Genomic DNA, 19,147 nt, shown 5'->3' with positions numbered 1-19,147 from the left:
AAATTTACACACAGGCATAAGATGGGCATGAGAACTGAGCCATGTGTTTGCCATGTGCAAAACTGCACCATATTTCAAACAGTTACAGTTTAAAAGCCATGGCACTCCCCTGAACAATACTCAGTCCAACTTCTACGGAGAACAAAGAAGGACTAAAAATAAACCCCAGGAGAAAATGGTTGAAAAAACAGGGCTCCCTTAGAAGTCATTTAGTTTTCTTTAGAATAATGGAAATTTTATATTGGTATAATTGAGACTCACCTAAACCAAGCAAATACATCTTCAGTTTATGGCTTACCAAAACAACTGCTAACAGAGATGTAATTGCAAATGGTAAACTGAAGTGCTCTAATTTAAATATTTGCGTTCCAATTCCTCTGCTATTATGATTATTTGTTTCCATAGGGATGGTAGACTGTAGTGGATAATGGCATGAATTCTGGCACCAGACTGCCTGGCTTCAAATTCTCGGGCAAGTTAGTTAAACTTTCTATGCCTCAGTTTCCTCACCTGCAAAATGAGGATAACAATGGTCCTACTGGGGAACTAAACAACTTGGCACATACAAAACACTTATCAGACTAGTGCCTGGTACAGAGTCAAGTACCATACAAGTGCTTGCTTTTTCTCCAACTGCTATTAGTACTCTAGTCTTATTATTCCTCAGTCTAGTTACCAGTATGGATCTCATCAGGATATCAGTATGATTCAAAGTAGAGACTATATAAAACAGGAAATCCACGATGGTAAAATGAGCACCTGATTTTATACAATACTGATGGAGAGTATAATAATTATTTACTTGCAAAAATACAAAATTTTGAGGATGATATAAAACAGAAGCACAGCAAGTCATTATATTTTTTTAATTCCATTAAGGTGAGTGTTTCATTAGCTGGAGAGAACATGCCACCAATAGCCTTAAGGAAGCAAAATGAGTTTGGCTTTGTAAGGAGAAGAGGTGAACTCTTCCAAGCGACTAGCATTAAACCACTGGCAGCAGTTTTTATCCCTAAGATAAAACTTAGTCCTGGAGCCTGAGTTAATAGATAGCAAATGAAAGCACAGTCTTTCCCCACAGGACAGTAGCACATGGTAACTATCAATCAATGAAACCAGCTCACTAGGACTCCCATACACCAAGCGTCAAATATCTGGTTCTTCCAGCTATACTTTTGTTCGGGATTTAAAATACTTCTGTGAGGATATCATGGCTGTTGCACTAGTATCAGAGAAAATTAATCAGTCCTCCTCCTGATATAATTCACTATTTAAAAATGAAAGTATTTAAAAATGGGCAGCAGCTCAAACCCACAGGACCCAAAGGAGAAGGGTCCCTGTGCCGGCCCTATTTGCAATTAAAGAACCATCTCTAAATCAGAAGATCCTGGAATTGAATCCCACCACCATCCCCGAAATGCAATTCAATAATTTCTTATTAAATTACTGGATGATTAACCCTACTTGTCTATTTATTTTTCAGAAAGTCTAGATCTCCTTCTTGTAGGATCTCTATATGCTGAGGTTTAAAAAAAATCATTTATGTCAGCAGTTAGGTGTTAATGAAGTCATTAAATATAATAAAGTTCAGCTACAGCTAACAACTAAACATTCATGTAGAAGGAAAATATATTGACCAATTTTTTTAAATCATTCTAGCTTTATTACTAGTCAAACTGATGTTAAATCATAGCTAAACTGTTTCAGAGAATGGACTTGAGAAAAAATTTCACCAAGTCATCTAATTTTAAAATGTGTGTATTTGTGGTTAACTTGTTTTTTATTAGTGTAAAAAGATATCATGTCCGTAGCTATGACATCTGAAATTTTCCCTTCTGGCAAAGAGAACCTGTGTGAGGTACCTACACGTCCAAACAACCACCTGTAACACCTGCGCCGGAAGTTTTCCTTTCTCCTCCCCCGGAGGTTCTGCTCTGAGTTTAGGCTCAGTGGTAAGGGTCCTTAACCTAAATCTCCCACAAAGTACAGCAAGAAGAACACAGATACAGATCTAACATATGGGTAGTTTCATCTGCCAAACATTCCTATCGTGCTTCACTGTTTGTGATAATCTTAATCAATTCTACTTACACACAATCAGTTAAGGAATCTGTGCTCCCTAATGGACAAAATAGAGACCAAAACCACTTCAGTTTATGGTATATGAACTGTATCTCAATAAAGCTGTTGAAAAAAAAATCTCAGTTACCATGGCAGCAGGAGCTCCTCAAAGGACCAAGTAAGGGTCTCTGAGAGTCTGCCCCTCAACCGGCCTTAAAATGCACATCACTGAATTCTTTTCTGGATAGAGGCCTCCCTTTCTCCACAGAGCCAGGGAAAATGCCTGAAACGTCAATGTGAAATTAAGAGTGATAAAACTAAGAGCTTAGGTGACAAATTCTATAAATAGATCCGTTTCAAAAAAAAATCCTTTCTAAAAGCATCTTCCTAGGCCACGTGACTTAATTACCGTCTGGTGACTAAGTATTATTCCCTTATCCAAGAGGCTCTGGAAAAGCTACTGTAGTGAGAATTCAAGATAGAAAGCATGTTTCTCAAATGTAAGGGAAATTGTAAATAAGAAAAGCATTTTGGAAGAGAAATGTTGTTGCTGAGTTGTTCTCCTAAAAAAAAAGGGAAATGAGATTTTAAAAAGCCTTTGTATAGATTACTTGGCAACAGTGGCTGTTGCTACATTTCATCTCAAAGATAGCCTCAAAAACAAAAAGATAACCTAAAAGCTATTCGGAAAAAACACGTCTCCACTTCCGAAGATCCATCATTGATGCAAAGGTATGGATGACTTTGTACTAACGCACGCAGCAAAATTTACTGCACACCAAGGCCTGGTTTTTCTTTTCTTCTTAATCGCTTACTCTTCTTGCTTCTATAGAAAGAACCAAGACTCTGGATGGTAATGCAGTTTTGAAAATCAATAAGGAAACTTGATATCCAGGATAAGCAAAAGCAGATTAACCCTTTTGTTCACCTTTTCTGCTGCAATAAATTTATATAATGACACTTGGGCAGTTTAATAGCTATTTTTGTGATCCCCGTGGCCAGAAAAGAAATAGTTCAGGCATTTATGTACTTTTCAATTATACGCAATGAATTTGAGACAAATCTATGTCTCATAAAAGAATGTGTTCAGTAAAGGTCTTGTCAGTTAAAAAAAAGTAGAAGCAGCAGAATGCAGTCACTAAACTATAACCTACATTTTAAATAAACTAAATCCTGTCACTAATGACAAACTGAAAACATATGTTACTTAAGGAAGGCTATTTTACAGCACAATATTTTATAGCACCATATAATTATTTGTGGGTTTTTCTGCAAACAAAAATCTTAAAAGATATGTTAAGAAACATTATTTCTTTAACAACATTGTGCACCTTTTGAAGCATTCAAGTGTTAAGAATTATGTGTCCCATGGAGAAATCTAGAAAACAAGACATGAGAAAGACCGAATACAACTCAACATCACAAGCAATTTTCTACGACGCTGTTCAGGTTTACAGAAACTACTGTCTGACAGTCATCATATTTAAAATTTTCTAAGTGACTTCTTATTGCTGTCCTCCACTAGTATTTTTTTCCTGTTGTTGACACATTCATTGTGGAAAACAAAAAAGATTAAGGCAGGATAAAAAAGGTATCTCTTTTTTAAGAAAGAAGAAATGAGCTGGAAATCTGATTTAGAAAAATGAGTGCAAAAGGAACCTAGAGACTCTGCTTGTAGCACAGGCGTCTACGGAGAGATGGTACCACGCGCTAAACTAGAAATCTTTCATGGAGCTCCAGCCCCAGGGAGGGAACATGGATGTGTGTTCACAGCAGGAGAAAAACTATTCTTTAGAAAAACTCAGGCTTTCTCCTTGCTTCTGTATCAACTTCCCTGATATTCTGTTTCCAGAAATGACAGTGGCCATTTCAGTTTGCTTAAAAAATATTTTTTAATGAAAATTACATCACCATTCCATCCGAGTAAAAGGTTCCCTAAAGTCACAATAACCTCTCCCACCCTTAAGTGGACACTTTCTCCTCTGACACCTGCTCCCCAACATACAGCACTCTCTCCAATTCCTTTACCCATTTCCAGACTTCAACCTTGACCCACACTCCTTCGCTTGCTTATCCATCTTCTTACTGCCACTATGGACATAATTAAGACTTTGAGACAATGGTCCTTGAGTGCACTCAATTCAATTAAGTGATGGGTAGTAACCAGTTAATTGCCAGTCAAAAGTCAATACTGTATAGTGGGTGTCTCTGTACATACCCATCCTTAAGGATTAGGATCCTGATCCAATGACAAATTGAGAGTTCTCACATACAGTAGTTTAGAAATAATTTGAGCTACAAAAAAAGACACTCAGCAGCTATTACTTTTGATTATTATCATGAGAACAAATAATTCAACCAAAAAAATACTAGCAGAACTAATGATATCAATGACTGGTCATGATCTTTCACTGGTAATAAACATAATAAATCATATTTCTACCCAGATGTCTGCTTTTCCTTTTTGACCCCAAAGAAATCTGCCCTCTCCTCCATCTATACCTATTCATGGCATATAGAAAGGGTTTACCATTCCTCTCCTAGTGTTCTAAAACTCCTACTATGACTATTTTCCTGAGATTTGACAAATAAAACAGGCTTTGTACTGGAGTGTGTCTTTACATTTTGCCCAAGGCAACTGACGTTACAGAAAAACTACCCAGATGCGTAAGCGAATCTGAGAGAAATACCGAAAGGGTCTTGCAGTATAAGGATTAGACTATAAAGTATTAATTAAGCACCTCCAAAATGAATTACATATGTATATAATAAAGTCTAAATAAAATAAATTTCGATTTTTATGGCTATCCTATTTTACATAATAGAGAATATACAATAGATAATATGGTATAAGAGTCAGCTCTGAAGTTAGATAATCTACATTTAAATTGCAGCTCTATCACTCCTTCCTGTGTTACTTCCAGCAAGTTATGTAACCCCTCTATGCCTCAGTTTCCAGTAAAGTGGGATATTATTATATTTATAATCACAGGTTGTTTTAAAGATTGAATATATATAAATTTGTGTGCCTATCACATCATGAGCAATAAATGTGGCAATTACTATTATTAGTTTTATAATACTAACTAGAGCTATATAACTGGAAACTTCAATTAACCAGAATACTGGCAGCTTTCAGCTTCAACACAAAAAAACTAGGTAACAAAACAGCAAACTGTATGGTTTAGACTTGTTTGCTGCTACTTCCTCAAGTCCAGTTTCCTTTGGCTTATGAATTCAGAGCCATAGTTCTCCACAATCAAAATAAAAAGATTTTGTCCGCAAGGTATTCTGATTAGTTGAGGCTTTATGTTAAAATTCTTTGTAAAATTCATATCAAACAGATAAAAGTTCTCCCTAAACTAAGGGGCAAATTTAGAATTTAATTTTTAAATGAATTGAAAATAAATGTAAGTGAAAGATAAGATCAATATGTTTTATTACAGGAACAAAGAAGTATCTATCACTTTTTCTTCTTAAATCCTTTATCTTTAAAAGCTTTGAAAAAAAGGTTTTAATAGACTTTAAAATCAGGATTATGCACCTATCTGATCGGGATAAAACTGCTTCGATGAGCCATACAATGTCTTGCAGATAATACAAATCATTATTTTGAAGAAAGATCAATAAAATGTATTTCATTTTACTCTTAATATAAAATTGCAATCAACAGCAAAATCCAGATTGCGGGAAACTGCAAAGGATAAACACCTGGTTTCTTCAACAAATAAATTGCAAGGGAGAACAAAAAGAGAACAATGAGAGGAAACCAATGGATTAAAAGAGACTTTTTAAAATTTATTTTAAAAAAAAAAGATCAGACAAGACTAAACTACAGGGATACACTCTTGGGTGATAAAACTATAAACACAAGTAAGGAAAAGATAATAAAGTCGGGATAGTGTTTACAAGTCCTACAAGAGGAGGAGGGAGGGGCTTGGGTCTGGGAAGCAGCTCATGGAAGGGCTGGCCAAGCTCTGCTTCTGGAACTGGGTAGCAATTATAGGGCCTTCACACCTTTAGTAATTTCAGAGTCAGTGTTATACTTTACAATTAAAAAGCTTTTAAAAATAAAATTACAATCTAAAAGATTCACCAAAGCAGCTATTCTATATTTTTTCACGCAAATATATTCCTTTTCCTACGTTCATACTCACATCCTAAATCAAATGCATTGCACCTGAATTTTCACAAATGAAAGTCCCATGACACCTGAGCAGAGCCATTTACTAGACTGGTTTCTAGCCATTGTTTAAATCTGGCATGATGATTTTAATTTTGCATCCTCAGGATAAATATGACCATGTTTGTGCCAACCAACAAAAAAGTGTTCTTACATAGAGTTTTACTTTGATTTTATACACCCTTTCATTTACTTCAGTCCCAAGAGAAAATCCAAAATTTCATAGGGCTCTTAGGGAAAGTTTTATGGGCTGAACTGTATTCCCTTGAATTTCATATGTTGCATTCCTAACCCTCAGTACCTCAGAATGTAACTGTATTTGGAGACAGAGTCTTTAAAGAGGTAATTAAGTTAAAATGAGGTCATTATGGTAGGCCCTAATCCAATATGACTGGTGCCCTCCTAAAAAGAAATTAGGGCATAGATACACACAGAGGAAGACCATGTGAAGACACAGGGAGAAGACAGCCACCCACAAGGAAGAAGAGAGGCCTCAGAAGAAACCAACCCTGTCGACCCCTTGATCTTGAACTTCTAGCCTCCCCAATTGTCAGAAAATAAATTTCTAATGTTTAAGCCACCTGTCTGTGGTACTTTGTTATGGCAATCCTAGCAAACTAATATAGAAGATAACAGAGAAGTAAAAACGTTTAAGGTTTTTTTTTTTGTGCGTGTGTGTGAGGAAGATCAGCCCTGAGCTAACATCCAATGCCAATCCTCCTCTTTTTGGTGAGGAAGACTGGCCCTGGGCTAACATCCGTGCCCATTTTCCTCCACTTTACATGGGACGCTGCCACAGCATGGCTTGACAAGAGGTGTGTCAGTGCGCGCCCAGGATCCGAACCTGCGAATCCCGGGCCGCCGAAGCAGAGCACGCGCACTTAACCTCTGCACCACCGGCTGGCCCCTAAGGTATTTTTCCTAACGTAGTAGAAGGAAGGAAAAGAAAAAAATGAAATGCTACAACATTACAATTTTATTTGACTCCTAAGTATAGTGAAAAGAAAAGCTTAAGGAAATTCTGAGTCATTAGGAAAGAAAGGAAAACTAACAGATTCCATGTGAAAAGAAACACCTCCCGAAGAGCTAAGCACAGAGGGCAAGACACAGGGAACCAGCAGGAAATAACTGGCTACTGTCTTTGAATTAAAGGGGCAGGATTCAGTGCTTTCAATGTGGTTTCTGGAAAAAACTCAGATGAGAATTTTGAGTTAAATTTTTAAAAGGACTAGAAACAAATGGAGGTGATGGATGAGATCAAAGTGGTTTTCTTAAAGGGAGAAAGTTTCCGCTCGCCCTAGGGTTTGAATGAAGTTTAGAGTTATCATTTCTCTAGTCTGATAGACTTGGGGGTTAGGCAAACCATCAATGAAGAAAATGCGATTCTCAGGCTGTAAAATCAGCAGAGGTTGTGCGGTCAAGTCAGTGCTCTGGGTGTTATATATACCCACGGAGCCTAATGTTCTCAGAGCAGGGTACGCTTTGTTGATTAAGTTTAACTTTCCTGAAAAGGGATATTACTGTAAAGATGGTAGATAGCTGTTTGCTGAATCCACCACCCTCCATGCTCATAACTGCATTTCATCATTCCACTGACAGACATAAATGGAAAGAGAGAGTAAACTGCCTGTTTCTTTTCCTCTTTAATTTAACATACTCTGCATTCAGAAAAACATCATACAAAATAGAGAAGTGAAGCCAAATAAATAGGGATGAGAATAAAAGGAGCCTGGAGATTCTAAATCTAGGTAATTTTTTTTCCAACTATAAGCAAAATGGCTCCATTCTCCTATGTCATTCATACTCAGAAGAATCCTATATCCTTTCCCGCAGTAAGGCAGTGATATAAATCAATCAAACATTCAACTAGACAGTTTTAACAAGTTTAGAATAACTTTCTGGAGGGACTGGCATAATTATTATACCCAGATCACCTGTAAAAATTAACAGATTTTGTTTTAAGTCTTTACCAGTTAGAGATATATAGATGTATAAAGATGTATTTACTAAAGAAATGTCCCAATGTCTGGAATTTGCTTAAAAATACTACACACACACACACAGAGGAAAGAGATTGTCAACATGTTTATAACTGTTGATGCTGGATAATAGGTATGCAGGAGTTCACTGTAGTATTCCTTTTACTTCTGTATACAGTATGTTTGAAATTTTCCCTAATAAACAGTTTTCATTTTTTTAGTTAACATACAATTGAGAAATCCAATTCCCTTCATGTCGTCATTTGACTAGGAAATGTAATTTATTTTGGTTATTGGTAGCAGAGTTTAATTTGAATAAAAAGCTTTATTACAGTAATAAATTTAAATTGAAAGCAGTGAACATAGGCTTTAAGGGAAAATAACTTGAGAAAATGTTGACAGTATGATACAATGTTTACTTTTAAAAAGCAAAGACTCAATATTGTAGATACGTATGATACCAACTACGTAAAAAATGAAAATATAAATATACCCACAGGATAAAAAAAACACTAGAAGGAAACACAACAAAATGAAAACAAAGTTTACTTAGTGATGAATTTATGGGTGATTTTTCCTTTTTTGATATATTTTTCTCTACCTACAAGTTCTCTAAAATGAGTATGTATCAAATTTATAATCCAAAAAAGAAAGCAAATATATATAGATGGAATTATAATTCTGACAAGGCAGAATAGATAGTCTGAACACTTTTCAGAAGAAAATAAACACTTAGCTAAAACTGGCTTTCCTATACACTGGGCCTAAAGAAACACTTGGGCGAGGTTTGGTCTCATATTCCCTCATCTTACATCATCAGTAGACTGCAAAAAAATACTCACGGTCTTATGCCTATAATTGGAAGAGGCTTTTATTTGTGTGTAATCTTTTCAGAGTTTACCTGACAAGAACCAGTATCCTGAGATTTCTGTCTCCAGGGATTTAAAACTTCCTGGGACTTCCCTTTAGACCTAATAAGTTTATAATTTTACCAGCGGAAGTCCTTCTCAACTGAAGGCAAAGCTGTGCACCTATCCTGGACCCAAGATTTCACTTCTTGGTCCTCAGTGCCAACCTTAAAGACAAATTTCAGAAATTATTTCCTGTGACCTCATCTAAGAGAGAACTACTTGGAGCTATACTAATCCCATAAAAGGTAACTCCAACAATTCCTATAGGACACTAAATATCCTTTTTCTATAACTAAAGGGTGTTTTTTTCCATAAGTGGGTGATATACTTTCCTGAGAAATTCTGAAATATAAAACCCCAAAACTGTACATTAGAAGTATCACTGAAAATTAAAATCATAATCAGCACTTAAAAGTTTCTCAAAAAATTTCCCCCAGGGGGAGGAAAATTTTGCTTACTTTAACTTCCACAGTCTTCCCTCCATGTTCAACGTGTCTCTCTACATATCCAGAGGACAGCAAATCACTGCAACAAAAAGACACGATGATTAAAGAGGGCCTTGAAAATGTAAATCATTTGAAAATTGCCATCAAGTTTATACATACCTGTTTTAATGATTCTTTAACCCAGATTTTAAAACAAAAATAAAACCTTATAGGTCTCTCTCCCTTTCTCTCTCTTTCTCTCTCTCTTTCTCTCTCTCTCTCTCTCTCTCACACACACACAAACACACACACACACAAACAACCTAGTACTTCTAAAAGGATACGAGGCTAAACTGCCAAAATCACCTGTCACCCCATTGCTTAGCAGAGCTTTTTCCAAGGACCTGGTTCGGCAATTCTAGGAAACTACATGTGCAACCATTATTTTTAAGACATTTTATTCTTCCCTTTTTTATTTTGGCCTTTTATCAAATAGGTTTGATTTGCTACCATATCTTACCATTTTGAATGTGTTATGTGTGATATTTCATCTAACAAAATACTAGCTTCCATCACAAAAAAAAATTTTTTAAGTGGCAAAGAAACTTAGAAGAAATGAAAAGAAATATACCTTCAGCATTTTAAACTAATCTTTTTGAAATCTCTCCTAAACAACAACCTTCTTGTATAATTTTTAAATGTTTATATCATTTTAGTTATGCTTCTCTTTAATTCCCTATATATAAAAAAAAATTTCCTCTTTCATGGAGGTGCCTCAAGATTCAACTTCCACAAGAAGTCTTAAAGTCTTTAAATTTTCAAAGCACTAAAATATAAATAAAATTAACATTAATAAAAATAATACATGAAGGTACAAATTTCTAAATCTACTACTCTATTAATAGACATTCAGCCAACTAAAAAAATCTTTTTCATAGTGCTCTGAAGGTCACCAAGCCAAAACTGTCCCAATCATTTAAAAAAATGTGAATTTCTGAGCACACAGTCCTACCATGATAAACATCATGCCTACAGTTGCTTAAAATGTAAACAGAATGATCAAACAAATGTTACATTCATGCAGGCACCATAATCAGTTTCCTATAGTATCTGATGCTTACATTACCATTTAGGAAACCTGTAATTATAGTCCAAGTCCTTGTTTCATTTGTTTTTGGAATACATTTTCCTATTGACTTTATGTGGGAACCAGCTAGGAGGCTCTAAGCTGCAAGTTGCAGAAAACACAACTAAAAGTGGCTTAAAATCAGGACATTTATATCTTATTTCTCGTTAGAAATTCCAGGGCAGGTGTACTGTGAATTTGCTTTTGCAAATCTTCAATTCTGTTAGATGAATAAATTTGAAGTTTATAAAATATAGGCAAACATTTTTAAGATGTTTTAAGCATAGATAAGCAGCTACAAAGCAAAATTTTGTTAGACATGGGCAGAACGCATAGGATGTGTAAATTATAAGTAAGAAGATCACGTATGTGTTCCACATTGATAGAAAGGGATGGAGGACCAAAAGTTACCTAATATTCATGAGGCACCTGGGTAATATATGTTCATGATATAACAAACATATAAGAAATACTAAATATCCAGGATACACTATACATAAGCACTTAATATTTATGAGGTCTTGATTCAACCACCTATTAGTGACACCCAGGGTTTCTCAACTTCCACACTACTGACATTTTGGGCCAGATAATTCTTTATCTTGGGGAGCGTCTTACGCATTGCAACATGTGTAGCAGCATCCCTGACCTCTACTTAGTAGATGCCAGTAACATCACACACACATACACACACACACACCAGTCATGACAATCAAAAATGTCTCCAGACATTTCCAAATGTACACTGTGGGGTAAAAATCACCCTGATTGAGAACCACTGCTGACACCCATTCCTGGCCCATGTCTTCTCTGCCAAAACACACACAGAATTCACAACTGTTCATCAAGCTAACTGGCAGGCTACCACTCCTGACCAACCACACTTGTCCCTGAGTCTCTCAGACACACCAAGTGGCTATCATCAGCACAGGCCACCTTCCATCTGTGGGGCTTGCCCAAACCTCAGCTCTGGCCCTTGTAACCACAAGGTAGATGCAGCAGAGAAGCAGGACACACGACCACTGTGTACTCCAAGATTAGCTGGAGTGTCCTTCCACCTCACTTGCCTCCTATCATAAGTGTGCTAACCTACCCATTTCTTTCCTCTTGCTTTAAATTTAAATTTTAAATTGATTTAGCAAACGATGTGATCTGAAGATTTTAATTTGGTCTGTGGGGGCTTGCTGTTCCCTTACTTCTGGGATAGCTTGCCTGGTAGTATACTTGTAGGTAACCATTGCATCAAAGTAATTTTCTACCCAACATCAGGGCAGTTCCAGGGTTGGCTCATGTGGTGGCTCAGCACCATTAATGAAACCAAGAGTATGTTCATCTCTCTGCTCTGCCATCAGAATGGTAGGTGGCCTGTTCTCTTAACTGGCTCCTCTCATGACCCTAACATTGCTAATACAATTCTAAGCATCTCATGCAGATAAAAATGTCTCAAGGTAAAAAAGCCTTGTATTTCTTTAAAAGAGTCAGCAAACTCTTCACAGAAAGCCCCTAGCATTCATCTTCCCAAGTATGTTTTGCCAGAATTACATTATTTGGCCATACCAAAATCAATCCTTTGACAAAGACATTTGTCTTTGAACAATCAAGGTTCTCCTCCCCTGGGGCCTCCCATGAACATCATAACAACTCAGAGAGAGCTGAACAATATTAGGGAGAGGGAGAGTGGTAGAGAGAATAGCTGTTGTACAGCCAACCGATAGCTGCTGTTGTTTTATTATGGGTACGTCAGATATTACACAAATTTCCAAAGGCTTCTAACAAAATAGTGAAGCTGCATAGCAAAGTCTGCCTCAAGTAAAACTTGTCATTGCTCTACCATCCACATCTACCCTGTTGTCCAAGACCATGCCCCGAACAGGAGAAGCACCAGCCAGATGCTGGCAAAAGACTGTCCCCCAACCTTGCTAGTCTCAGACAACTTCCCCAGAAGTGGCAGAGAAAAATTACCATACAGAGGCAGTGTTTACTAGCAGAGCCAGCCAGGTTCCCTCTCTTGGGAATCTGAACTTCTAAACTCAGAAAAAAATCATCCACCTGATGAAGGAAAGAGAAGCAGAAAGTCAAAAATAAGCAGACACTTGAGAGAAACTGAGTTGTGCCAGTGGTGAAGACCAGAGTGAAAGCCCCAAATCTCCGCTGCTTAGGTCCCTGGGTCCAGAAGACCCCATCTCTGATGGTGGATATCTGTGGGATCCTTTTTCCATCACTGCCACATGAGCCAATCCCCCCTCTAACTTTTGAGTCTTCCAGGTTTTCAAATTTCAAGGGAATATTTTCCTTTGAATTATAAAATCTAGGAATTAAGGGAGTATGAGTCACCACAGGAATGTAATTACAGCAAAGAAAACTCTGCTCAGGAATTATGCAGCTATTTCAATCAAGCCTCTTTACCTACGAGTATTGCTGGAAAGGGCTCCATGTAATTTAAACCAAAAACAGCCCATGCAGTTTGGTTTTGTTTGTTTGCGGTATTGTAGAAGTCTGCTAAGCATTGTTATTTTAATTATTAGGCTGAAAAACCTTCTATTTAAAATGTCACTTTTTCCTCTACCGAAGCATGAAATCCTTACTACCATCAACTTAGAACCTAAGTAAATTTTCTTGAAGCCTCCTAAAGTAGAGATAATCAAAACTACCTTAAGTTCTTTTCCTTAGATCATTATTACTTTTAAGGGATCTACTTAAATAATTTTAAGTGTAGAAAAATGTAGGAACTCTTTAACATATGAGAAATTTTATTTTTCTGTAAACTGATAGGGTAGAATTTACTCCATGTTAACAGCTTACTCAAAACTGATGTGTGAACGCTTCTTTGTGAATTTTGAAAGATAAAAGTGAAAATAATTTTCAATCAAATACTAAAGGCCACTCATTTTCTAAAGGAAGTAAGGAGATATTTTTAAAATTAGAAATGTATTCTGAGGCCTTTATTTTTCATTTGCCAGCCATAATAAGCCTGGAATAAGCAAAACAAAATACAATGTAAACATTTTCAGTCATAATAATGATTATCCTCTTTCTTGCAGGCAACTGCCATGAATCAGAGGCAGCTGGTATAGTACAAAGGTTTTGGAGTTTAAAAAGAAAAACAAATATTTTTATTTCCTATTCAGATTCTGCCATTTACTAGCTGTGTGACCTTGGTCAAGCTATTTAATCATTATGAACATAATTTGCCCATGTCTAAAATGAAGATAAAAATTTCTTTATAAAGTTGGTACACTATTAAACCAGAGAAATGTCTCCCAACTTCTGATTTCAATCTTCCCACTCCCTATTCATCTCCTATCCATCTTTCTCTAGGACTCTCACTTTAACTGTTTGGAAACTTCTAAACCATTGACCCTGCCTACCACTTTTTCACTGTCCGTCACTCCTCTTGTCCATCTAACTTGTTTATATTCCATGATCCGTCACGATAATCACTCCCTTGCACACACTCTAAACTTCCTTACTCCTCTCTCTCCACTAAGTTCACTTGGCCAAACCTCAACCACGGTTAAACGTAACTCTTCTACTAATCAAGTCTGACCTCAAGAAGCAGAACATCCTGAAAGGTCATACATTGGATTTATGACCACAGTTATCAAGTGGTCTCCCTTAGCACTACACTGCCCATAAGTCCACTGCATTTTCCTGGTCAATTTACTCTAAGTAGACCCTTCCAAGCTTTTCTCTCCTCAAATCTGCAAAGCATTCCCTCATCATCACTCCTTGCTGATGACCTCACTTATGTATTCACTGAGAAATAGAGACAGAAAAGGATTGCTTCATCTTTCTAATCTACTAACACCCCTGTTTCTGAACTAGTCTCTCCTAGGATGTCAAATAACCGTTTCAAACTCAACATGGCTGATGCAGAACTCTCCCAGCCAAATCCCAATATTCTATTCCGCATTCAAAATAAATCTCATTAATAACTTTACAGTGAAGAAAACTGGAGGACATCACCTTAACCAAGCGATCATAGTTGACATCACCAACAATGGAAGAAACAAAAATCATGTGCTCCTGAAGTGATGCACTGAGGACACATCATTACAGTATTCCCACTAAAAATGCATAAGAAACAAATGAACAAAGAAACCTGAACCAGAAATAGATTTTCAAAGAAATAGCCTCAGAGCAAAGATTGAGTCCAAGGTGCTGTCAGTAAAATGTGACCTCAAGGTCAAGATCAAGTCAAAAGTGTGGTTGTAAGACCCTTTGTTAAGACCTCAGAAAGACTCACGGCTGTTTTGCCTAGACTATATCATCTATATAAAAGAGTTTCTAAGATTCTTAAGGGCCTGCCTCCTAGATCCTCAGCTAGACAAAACAGTTTCTAAGAATCTTAAAGGTATGACTCTCAGTCATTCTCACCTCAACAAAAAAGGCTTCTAAGAATCTTAAGGGCATTGTCCCACAGTGTCTTAACTCACAGTTCAAAGTAGAAAGAGGCCTATCTCAAAAAGATTTGTGGATGTGGTTTTGTCTAACGAGGTAAATCCCAATGAGACTCACATGAAACCCACCACTAGAACCACCACCAGCCTGGATCAAAAAAAACCAGTCAGTTTAAACCATTCACATTCATCAAGCAGACCTAGAAAGATACTTAGACTAAGCCTGAGCCATTTCTTATGGAAAAGAAATGGTGACTCAGAGAGTAGAGCCACGAACCACAGGAAACCACTCCCAGGAAGCAGAACAGAGCCTGAATCAACATACATTCCCTTTTCCCAAACAAGGAGAACTAGTGACATACACCTGGCTAAATATCAGAATTTCAACGGACTAGTGATGGATAGGTACCCCCCAGTTCCCCTCTTTTTAAACAGGAATATATACTACCGTTATCCTGTCCTTATCTCCCCACTGTATCTTGAGTGTGTGTGAAATACATAACTTGTCTTTTTAGTTCAAGTGTCTTTACCTGAGTACCTCATCTAAGAAGCCTTATTCACACAGGGACCTGACTCAGATGCTGAAACCTGAACCTCAAGTTTGAGCCTGATACTATAATGGAATGAAACTCTTTAGGAGTCTTTGGAGGAATTTAGTGCATTTTGCATATGTGAGAAATGTAAATAATTTGCGATCAAAGGATGGACTGTATTTGATTAATGATGGCTACAAATTCTTTGTCACTCCTCTCATGGTGAAGTGGAGACCACTTCTCCTCTCCTTGAATCTGAGCTGATCTTGTGGCAAATATAATGCGGCAGAAGTGATACTGTGTAACATCTGAGACCTGCAGCTTCCACTTGCACGCATGTAGAACTCTCCATCTTTGAATTTTTGAATCCAGTCACCATGTTGTAAGGAAGCCCAGGCAACCACATAACAAGACTCTCGTAGAGAACCAAAGTCCTTAGCTGACAGCCCCAGTTGAATTCCTAGCCAATGCTGGCACCAATTTCCAACCGTGTGATTGAGGCCATTTTGGATCTTCCAGATGTAACAGTGCCCCAGGTAATACTACAGAAAGCAGAACTGCCCAGGCAACCCATAGAATCGTACAAAATAATACATTGTAAGACAATAGGCTGATCATGCCTTCTTATTCTAACATTCAGTGATTGTTATACTGCACAAAATTAACACTACATTTTCCTTAAAGCAGTTTCTTTTTTTTTTTTTTTTAAAGATTTATTTATTTATTTTCCCCCCAAAGCCCCAGTAGACAGTTGTATGTCATAGCTGCACAGCCCTCTAGTTGCCGTATGTGGGACGCAGCCTCAGCGTGGCCAGAGAAGCGGTGCGTCGGTGTGCGCCCGGGATCCGAACCTGGGCCGCCAGCATCAGAGAGCACGCACTTAACCGCTAAGCCACAGGGCCGGCCCCTTTAAAGCAGTTTCTAAATGAGCACCACGTAACTTATTTTAGATAATGTAAATATAAAAGAATCATAAAAGCTTCAAATATGACTATAATCCATGCAGTCAAATAGGAAAAAGCCCCATAGGTCATGGGTCACAATAGAAAATTAGAGATTTCATTAGGTATTTAAGCTATGAAAAGCTTTTCAGAAGAACAGAACCAGGAAAATAGAAGATTTAATAATCCAAATTTCATTATTCTATTTAAGAGGAATAAGAAATTATAAGCTTAGTTAGTTTTTTAAAGAGAATACTTCCCATTCTCTCCACTCTGTGTAGCCCTCCCCCATTTAATCATATCTCTCCTTTATTTTCTTACTCTATCCAGCCAAGCATTAACCTTCTATATCTTTTTGGCAAACTAATGTCTTTGCTGAGAATCCCCACTACAGAAAATGGATAAATGTCCTGGATTTTCATACCACTGAGAAGTAATCATCCATTCTTCAGCTTTGTTTTGTACCAGAACTATCGTCTATATCCTCAGTGTGTAATAACCAGTATTTAAAATTCCTATTTTGTTTAAACAAAATTAAAAGGAAACTACAAAAGTGAATTAAAAGCTTATCCAAGATCTGCCTTTTGAATGAAAGTTTCATTTTATTACTTTCCAACTTGTAAACATGAAAATTCCTTTCCTGCTTATGCATATACAAGAGATTTTCCATATACCTTTGTGCCTAAAGGTGAGGCTATTTTAGTTATGTTCTAAGGAGGAAGTCATAATCTGATGAACATTTTCAGGGAGCTTTCAATGTGTATGCTAGGACTAAGACACCAAGAGTAAATGTGATTTCGTGAGAGTTGAGATGGGCACTGTCATTAATATTAGCTCTTATTATTTATAGAATCTTCATTCCTACTAAAGCAAAGGTTTCCAAGCCTGGCTTTCAAGCAGAATCACAGTTTTTTTTAATGCCTGAGCAACCCTAGACCTACCAAATCAGCATCTCCTATCTTTATTCTGGTATACAAAAAAATGTTACCAGGACATGACAGTACAATTAAGTCTACAAATATTCTAGTAAAAATATATTAACATATAATGGTGTGTTGGCATATTCTGATCATTGTGACTCATTACCACTTTGAAAGCCAAAGATACCAGGAACACACTACAGCAAAGCAGTTAAAAGGAGTCCTTGGTGAATCTTATGGTAAATCATCAACAAAGTTGTTCCTCTCCATTATGCCAAATCAAGGACGAATTTTTTAAGAAGAAAATTGCCAGACTTACTTCAAAATTTACATTCAAAAAAACATTTCCTACAAGCACCCTAGAAATGGGAGATTTTGGTATTTTTAAAGTTGCAATTCTTAGGTATGGTTCAAATAAATTATTTATATTAAAGATTGCAATTTTTATAATATTAATTACTTGAAAATTAGACCCAGCAAGGCAGAGCTAGCCTCAAATTCTCTCTCTATATTGCTGTCTGCCTAATAAGCATCTTCATCTCCTTCCTCTCCAAATCCACATTCTGGGAGTGAGACCACATCTCTTGGCCAGACTCCATTGTCAGAAGTCAAGAAGAGCCCAGTGCTCCAAATAAGATTGCTCCCCATCCCCAACTGCATGATCTCATAAGCTGGAGTCAAGTAGGAGTCCCAAATTCTGCCTGTTCCTGACAAGAGAGCATCTACCTACCACCAACATGCACAGTCTCATCATGGCAATCTGCTTTAGAATGATCAAGATTAACCTAATCAGGCCTTTTATTCTAGTTCTTGTCTGTCACCTCAAGAAGCTCAGGCTCCCAAAGCATCCCATCTCCAGCTCTCTAATCCCCATATGGCTCTGTCCCCTTTTCCCACTACTCTCATCCCCAAGCACCCTTTGATGCCCTCTGGAACTCACACATGGTCATTAGCAAAATCTCCTATCTCCAATCTCTTCTTTGAATATGTCCTTCACCATCTTACTCTGAGAACCAGCTCTCCACTGTAGAAACGGCTTCCCCTGCACCTCCTTAAGTGGAGGCTGCACATCCTTAATAACAGGGTCTGGTGAGGTGGGGGGTTAGATATCCTTTTTGCTTCTCATTGCCGTGTTGCCATTCTCCCTCATTCCACTAAAAATCACCCCACTTTGTATTTCACATCAGTAGACTAAACCACCTATCTCTGATCCTTGTAGCCTTTTACAGACTCCTGGTCACTTCCCCTCCTTCCCTGAAGATTTATGATCACACTCTCTAACACTATTCCTGTAGTAACTGTTGATGATTTTGATATCTACTTAGGTGACCCTTCCAGTTCTGGTTTCTCAGCAACTTGACCTCATCTCCTCCAATGATCTTCTCCTCCATTCTACCTCACTCACCCACCTTTCACCTATCATGTTCTCAATTTCAAGCCTCTTACTCTCTGATCACCTCCATCCATTCTAGCTTTCTCCTTTAACACACTGTTTCAATCCTTTGACCCCAATAAGACCCATAACCCTTTGGACTTAGTGTCATTTCACTGTCCCTCACTTCTCCCATGTCTCACTCCCTTTCTTGCTCAGCTTAAATTCAATCTTAATATTCAAGCCTTGCAAATCTCCCTACCCATCTCCTTACTATGTGATTCTCCCTTGGCTAA

At 37.3% G+C, this 19,147-nt stretch overlaps 1 protein-coding gene across 10 annotated transcripts in view; it reads right to left on the bottom strand.

Moving 5' to 3' along the window:
• Window positions 1–19,147, bottom strand: part of ADAM22 (ADAM metallopeptidase domain 22) — a 215,805-nt gene that overhangs the window by 98,092 nt on the left and 98,566 nt on the right. For all 10 annotated transcript variants that reach the window (XM_058524953.1, XM_058524944.1, XM_058524962.1 and 7 more), the window contains exon 4: window positions 9,593–9,659. In XM_058524953.1, coding sequence (XP_058380936.1) covers window positions 9,593–9,659 — 67 coding nt within the window. The remainder of the gene's footprint in view (window positions 1–9,592; window positions 9,660–19,147) is intronic.

The sequence above is a fragment of the Diceros bicornis genome, chromosome 3 (genome assembly GCF_020826845.1).
Source record: "Diceros bicornis minor isolate mBicDic1 chromosome 3, mDicBic1.mat.cur, whole genome shotgun sequence".
Lineage (NCBI taxonomy): Eukaryota > Metazoa > Chordata > Mammalia > Perissodactyla > Rhinocerotidae > Diceros > Diceros bicornis.
Note: the sequence above shows the minus strand (reverse complement) of the source record. Positions and strands in the feature narration are given on the sequence as shown.